Here is a 7,719-nt window from a genome sequence, read left to right as displayed (position 1 = left end):
CTTGGACACTGCATTCTTACAATACATGTACCATATGTAAACTTCATTATGACATCACAGAAGTACGCCAAGTTTCCAGTGGAAACGTTGTTTTGAGTTTAGTAAAAATATATAAGATTCAGCAACAGCTAACCAACACACCTCCTCCCACCTCTACTCCTGGGTACTGAAGTGCCTCTGGTTCACAAGCATGGCCCTTGGACTATTAGATGGCGGGGCAAACCTGGGTCTCTTGTAGCTCAGACTTATTATTCATCCGCTGAAACGACCCTAGCTGAAAGTGAGATTATAATCATTACAACCCTAACAACTGAGACATCTCAGAATGGACATCAATTAAAGAAAGTTCAGACTGGTGCTTGAATAGTTTTGTCTCTTTATCAAGAAAGAAGCTTCATTTTAGCTTGAATCTCACACATATACCTGGCAGATCAACAGTCTGTAGCAATGTTTTCTCAGCAGGACCTGTCTCCATGAAGTGAATCAAGTCAGTTTCCTTGGTTATCTGGCACCCATCTGCTGGTGGTGGAATATGAATTGTCTTCTGCACTCCCTCACATGTTTGATGTCTTATAGACAATGGGAAGCCATAAGCAAGAGGGGAGGAGGTGGTCCAGTTTCAGCAAAGCATTTAAACAAGGGTTTATCTTTAAGCAGGTGAATTGTGCCGCTATCTTGCAGAACTGGCTGTATGCCTATATACTTACATAGTTGGGCCAGGGTCAGAGTGAATAAACCAGAGAATAAGAAGAATGGAAAATAAATCACAAAGAATAATGATTTAAAAAAAATTATGCATGCCTCTCCCACCCCCTCCAACAACAACCGTCACTGTTTTTCATGTGAACTGAAAAAACACTACTGGTCTCCTACTGAAACCAACTTCCACCAAGTCAGATATCAGCAGAAAAGGAATTGAGAGGATTATTTCACAATTTTATTGCACAACTGAAAATTAAACTTTTTCTTCTTTTAATATTTACAAGCCATTTATTTTGCACACACAATCTAAACAGCATTTTCCCCAATAAAATTATCACCTAGAAAACTTACACACAGACTGAAGCATACATGTAAACTAAGTATTTGTGTTAAATGCCACTTGCCTCAGTCTAACAATCCTGGAGGGGTGAGGCGCTTGGGAAATGGGTTATGGAAATCAGCCCTCTCTAGGAAATCTTGCCTGTTCAAAACCTGCTTATTTAAAAAAGAATAGGGGAGCAAAAAAAGATTTTTTTTTTTTTTTTTTTTTACCTTTAATGAATTGTAATTTAAGGACCACCTCCTCCCTCCCTCCCTCCCTGCCTGCCTACCTAAGTGGGAGAGAAATCAAAGGGTTCAGTATTAGTTCAGGTAGAAAGACAACCAGTAAGATAATGCAGGTAGGACTGAGATCTTAAGATTCAAACCCTTCAGTGTCATCAGCCTTGCAAAGAAATGATAAGTGTTGTTTTATGCAATGTTCACCATAAAGGTTATGAAATTCCAGTTTACCTCTGAAGTGTGAAAAACTACCTGTGTCATGGCAAAAAGGAGTGAGGTGCATATCAAGCCTTCCTGAGGAAACACAAAAGGCTTCCCCCCCCCTTTTATTTATTTATTTATTTATTTTTACAGATTTCTTTCCTGTATCATTAAAAACAGTGTTTGCTGATATATTCATTTCTGCAAAACCGTACAGCAGTAACATGATGCAATAATATTTGCAAATCATTATTCACAGTGCCCTTTGTAGTATTTTGCCTCAACTGCCATTTTCAGGTCACCGTTTTATTATTTAGGTCACAATCTCCCTTGATTGTTACCATGCTGTGTTCATTGGTGTGTTCTTGATTTCCACAGCACGTGAGCTATTGCCTACCTATGGCTGATCTGCCCAAAATTCTTAATCAGAGAGACCAGTTTCTTGAAGATCTAAGAGTTTCTGGTTGGGCTCCTAAAACCTGATGCATTCAGAAGTGAACAAATGTATTTGAAAACTGGGACCATAGTCTGCAGTCTCTTACATGCACTCAGATCTTCTTGTCTTTTTTAGGCTGAGACCACTTTTGGCAAATGGTTGCTAAATGGGAAATACTGCATGGTCTTGGAAGGGAAGTGAGTATTTGTCTTCTGACACCTGGCATGCTGTCCATTGCTACCTATGCCATTATATGAAAGGCAAATCTATTTGTAGTGTGAAAGAACAATATAAGCTACTCCATTTCAAGTCTTCCAACACCACTATGTTCCCCGAAGCTATTCATAGTCACACTACCATCTCATCCAATAAATGATTAGTTATAGCTTTAAAGGCAGGATTGCTTTTGGGTTTTAAGCATCTTCTGGCTTCTTTTTGGGGCTATTAATTTTGTATTAAAGTCTGATCCTCCTATTCCTAACATATGGAATTTTTGTTTTAAGTTACCTCTATTTTTCAGGGAGATACTGAGGGAGAAAGGGATTCTCTGTACAGCATTCATAAACCAGTGCCTCAAGATGTGAAAAGATGTTATGCTCTCTTAAAAATATACGGAAAATGTAACGAGGAGGGAGACGGACAATATAACTAGTGATAATAGGGCGTACTAAGAGGAGAAGTACTGTTACAATGGGCTGAGTCAGTTGGGAAAGCTCTTTGAGGTTGGGTGCTTTGCCACTGCACCGCTACTTGAATTAAAGACTCATGCAAACATATGGACTATTCAAGGGACAAACATTTTGAATGTTTGTGGCCTCATATAATAGTATAATTACTTGTGGGAATGCCCTTTGACTACTCAAGATGACCCTCTTCACCCAAAATAATAATTTCTGGGAATGCTATTTATAGAGGCACAAAGGTAAGGAGCCAGAAAGATGCCAAATGTAGGAATACATTTCAAGTCAATCGAAATATGGAAATCACAAAGATGGGATTCCTAAGCCCTTGGCTTCCTCTGAAATTTAGATATGAAGAATAAAAAATGAGAACATTCCTAAAATCCATATCAGGGCATGCTGAGAGCCAGATGGGCAAAAGTGAAACAGCACCTGATTGCTTTCTAAGAAGGAAGCTCCAGTGATGGTGTATACTTCAGAAAGAACTTGCCCTGTGGTATAACAGGAGCTATGGTTCCTTAACACTTATGGTCAGAAAACCCACTGAGACAGGAATAAAACCTGTGACACCACAGAGGTAAAGGACAAGGTTCTAGACGACAGGGAAGCCTATTCTCTTGACTTCACTGTTGTGTGGAAAGTCTCAGTGTCTTGCTTCACACAATGTTTTGAAAATGTCTGAGTACAATCATTACAGAAGAAAACTGTACAAACCTTTCCTAACAAAAGTTTTGCAAACACTGCAAACTCTGTTTTATTTATGAGCATGGAAATGAAACCAAAGAAAGCTCGTGTGAAAAATTTGGGGCTCAGACAGCCTCTCTCTCTCCAACCGTTGTTTAAAAAGACCAAGTTCTATTGTATGTAACAAAACCTGACAGCAGGTATGTGCAAAACTTTCTGGCTTTTATGAATCTCCATGCATATTATCCTTTGTGAAACCTCATGAATCTATCTGCTAATCATAGGTCTTAACAAAACTCATGCATTTTTCACTTTGCATTTTACCATACTTGAAACAAACCCTAAATTTAAAAAATAAATGACACAAACTTTGCCAAAACAGGTTGCTGTGACCTAGGAGAATTAATGCCAGTAGGACTGATAGGTTTTAAGGACATACAGGATCTTTTAAAGCAAACAGTCCAACCTCTTGCATAACAGGTGACAGAAACTCACTACCTATTCCCAAGCATTTGATAGCTGAATTTTTGGGTTCCTCTGTAATAGTATAAATGGTAAGCAGAGGGTAATGTATAGGAAGGCAAATACAAAAGGTTCATGTGCTCTCTGAACCTTTTTGCTGGTAAATCTTAGGCATCGCTATGCATAAGGGGCATCTATCACTTCTTTGAGAATACTTTTCAAGTTGCAGAGAAGCACAAGTAGAAATCAATTCAATACCACTTTCACTAGGACTATACAAAAACCAAAACAGCTTGATAACACTGCTGCCTACCCTAGGCTGTTATTTCATTTGGACTGGATGAATAGCTGATGGAACAATCAGCATAGGTTAGCTTTTAGTCTTTCTTTTTTAGACTGCAGTTGTTTTACAGCATTGCCAGGGAGTGCTGATGCTGCAATGAATCCTCCTTAAAAACAAAAACAGAAGCTTTCAAGAGCTCTAACAAGCTGCAGCTTTGCTCCAGCCATTATCTAAACAACTGTGGACTTCAGGTGGGAACAGTTTGGAAAGGATGAATGTTATGATTGCTGCCATTACCATGCTGTTTTAATTTTTCTGGCAATCCTCCTTTGCTTGCAAGCATGAGAGGAACAGCTGTGAGACCAGCAGAGCTAACACAAATCAAGAATCTTTGAGCTGGGCCTGATTTAAGCTCAGTGCTCAGCTTCACAAACTCTACAACAACCACAATTACTTGCAACAGGAAGGTCGTGTAGTCCAGTGATCAATGAGAAATGTGCTCAGACACAAGGGGGCACTAGCCACATCAGAAAAGTAATGTTCACCTTTATCTTGGCTCAGGATTTGAACCTAGATCTTCAGCAGATACTAAGTTTCCCCCTGCTTCATTACTCGGGGAAAAGATTAAGACCGGTCCTTTTTTACTTGCTCTGTTTTTTTGGCAGACTCTTGTTGTGCTTTGTTGCAATTTAAAAAGCATTCTCAAAAAAGGAGTGACAGACATCTTTTATGCTGAAGTACTGCTTGGACTCCTTACCTCGCAGATTCACATTTTTAAATACATATGTTTAGGACCCAATACTGCATGGCTTCTCTGTGTACAACTTCCACTGACTAGGCAGGGCCCCCCCCTTAAGAGGTGGTTACAGAATGGTGCCCTAAGCAATCTACTCAGAAAACCTGAAGCATAAGGTTTGATCAATTTTTTTCCACCCCCAAACCACAGTTCATACCTACTCTTTGAAAAATAAAAGCCTATCTTTCCTCAGAATGAAGGAAATGAAAATATTATTCAGAGATCAATGCCAGTGAGGATAAAAAGAAATATCAGGCAGCTGCCTGATTCCCAGAGCACCATCCATTCTGCACATTAAATGAAACAGGAGTCTTCAGGACAAGGTAGGACATGAACAGATAATCAAAGTCTGTATCATAATACAGCTGCACAAGGGGACTGAATTAAAGTTGCACAAACAACTTTCATTTTGGCAACTTTTCATTTTTGGGTGATTGAATTTGTACCTTTAATAATGTGTTTTAAGTTAGTTTTAATTCTTTTATATATATATAAACATAAAAATCTGTGTATGTAATATATATATATACACATATATAGTTACCGCATACGCACACACACATGCACACACTCACTCACACACATACATACACACTGTAAATGAGAATTATATCTTAGCTTGGTTTGAACTGGTCTCATCTGTTGGAGGCCTATGAAACAAGTTGAGGGTAATGACAGTGTGTCAAGTCATAGTTTCAACTTGACATCAGAACCATTTTTCTTTGTATTTTAACAACATCCTTAATGCTTATGGATTTTAATTGATTATTAGGTTGCTATGCCTTGGTTGTATGGCAGAGCTGACTGCAGTTTCAGTAACAGGTGAGACAAGGATTTGCACAAGATGATTTGGATAGGGATGATCCTGCTTCAGGCAGGGGGCTCTCCAGAAGTCCCTTCTAGTCCTACTTTCTATGATTCTCTGAGAGTCGCATGCTGGTTTTGTATACTCCACAATAGTTTCCACTGAATTTTGAAGTGGCCACAAATCATAGAAAATTTCTCACTTTGCTGAAACCATAATTATCTGTGTGAAATAAACCATTCAAATCATTATGGTGGGTACTAAGCTACAGGATGACAAAAAGTAGTATTGATTTGTAACCTGGGGTTTAAAAACTCTGCCTACTGATTTTATCTGTAGGTCAACTATTCCACTACAGCAACTATCAATATGTATGGATAAACAGACTGATATGGCCCAATGGATGAATAAATGTTTGTCCTTCTGCCTAGATCACAAATGTTTCTTCAACCGGTCACAGCAGCTAAACTATTTTGAGCAAGTGCACACAGTATCCAGAAAAATTTTTCTAGGAAAAACATTTAATCATATTAACCATGACAAATAACAACTTATTTTTAACTGAGAGTTCTGTGCTTGCCTTCAGGGGCAGGTGTGTGAGAAAGCCAGGCAGGTGGAAGGAGGACTCTAAGAAAGCTATGGCAGTTTAGATCTATGATTGTAAATGTTCTCCCAAATTATAAAGGTCACACATGCCTAGATTTCCTTTTCAAAACTTGGTGCTTGAGTTCTCCTTTAAACATATATAAATAAATAAATACAAAAGTCCTTCTCATTCAGTAAAGTATGCAGGCATGCCTATTTATAGCCTAATTACAAATCATGAACTACTCGCATAAAAAAAAGTTAGAACATTTACCAGTCAATTATGTTTCTGCATCTTCAGGATCAGAATGGAAATGTTAGTTTATTTTCTGTCATCACATGCAGATAGCCCATTTATTCCAGTCTGGTTTAATGGAGATACAGAAACTTAATTTTTAAAGTAATACTTCTTGGCTTTGAAATTCTGGAACAAAAGCAATGGCCACGGATTTGTTCTTCCTGTTTGGCACTCTCACAATCTAACAAAACAGAACTCATTTACCTTTATAATTATTGATCCTCCTTCCATTTGCTGAGTTGCTGGGTTCTGCTGATAGTCCACTGAATTCTAAGGAACACCCTTATGGTATCTAGCAGAGCTGAGGGGAGTGTCTTGCAATGTCTCTCTGCTGATTAACAAGCAACAGCTCATGAAGTCCTGGCCAGTCTTCCTTAGCTAAAAAACAGACAGTGGCCATTAGGCAGATAGATGATGGCCACAAAGATGGGGGAACTGTCAAGATATGGAGGGCATATCATCTGCCTGACATGGATTATAGTTGTATTTGAATAAAAAGTAATGTAAAAATAAAAGCATTAAAATACATACTTGATATTAAATTATAAAATATACTATTGTACCTAACAAAAAATTGCATGAAATGTACTCTTACAGGGCATATATAAATCTAACAGCTCATGCCTGTTAGGGCTTTATTTTCACTTGTTTAAAGAGATAGTGGCTGCATCCCAGGTGAAGTTATCATCATGGCTCTCTCTCTATGACAGTGTTTACTATGCTGCAACAGATAGTAAGCAATTAATATTATACAGTGGTGTCATTCATACCGTTGTAAGTAAAATGGTGTTGGAGCTACTGGTTTGGCCACAAATTCTGCCATCAATGAATACAAGGTCCCATCTACATATTACAAATATTGCAGTTAGCTAGCTAATTGTGCAATTGCCTTGAGATCAGCTACACATGCAAAGCAGCTATCATGCCATATAAAGCTTCAACCAGCTATAAGAATAAACCTTGAAAATGTGTACTAACTGTACATCTGGTTGGCACTGAGCTTTAATTTGCACATGAAGCAAGGTCTGCAGGGGTGCACCATGCCCAGCTGGGCCTGGGAGTTCTGCAATTGAGGGGACTCTCAGCTCCAGCAGCTGCCAACTCTGGGTCTTGGCAGCACCCCACAGCTGTCGGGACCCAGAATCCCGCAGCAATGGATGTTGGGTGCCAGGACCCAGCTGAATCCCAACAGCCAGGGGGTGCAGCTGCCCTGGGAGTGCATGAAA

General features: G+C 38.9%; 1 protein-coding gene across 2 annotated transcripts in view; it reads right to left on the bottom strand.

Moving 5' to 3' along the window:
- Window positions 1-2,093: 2,093 nt before the first annotated feature.
- LARGE1 (LARGE xylosyl- and glucuronyltransferase 1) overlaps window positions 2,094-7,719 on the bottom strand; it is a 438,357-nt gene continuing 432,731 nt past the window's right edge. For both annotated transcript variants that reach the window (XR_016441840.1, XM_090043139.1), the window contains one exon: window positions 2,094-6,871. Coding sequence is in view for 1 of the 2 variants with exons in the window: in XM_090043139.1 (XP_089899265.1) it covers window positions 6,868-6,871 (4 nt within the window). In the remaining variant the exon portion in view is untranslated. The remainder of the gene's footprint in view (window positions 6,872-7,719) is intronic.

Source organism: Crocodylus siamensis, chromosome 4 (genome assembly GCF_052110815.1).
Source record: "Crocodylus siamensis isolate JL-2025a chromosome 4, ASM5211081v1, whole genome shotgun sequence".
NCBI lineage: Eukaryota > Metazoa > Chordata > Crocodylia > Crocodylidae > Crocodylus > Crocodylus siamensis.
This window is presented reverse-complemented; position numbering and strand designations above follow the sequence as displayed.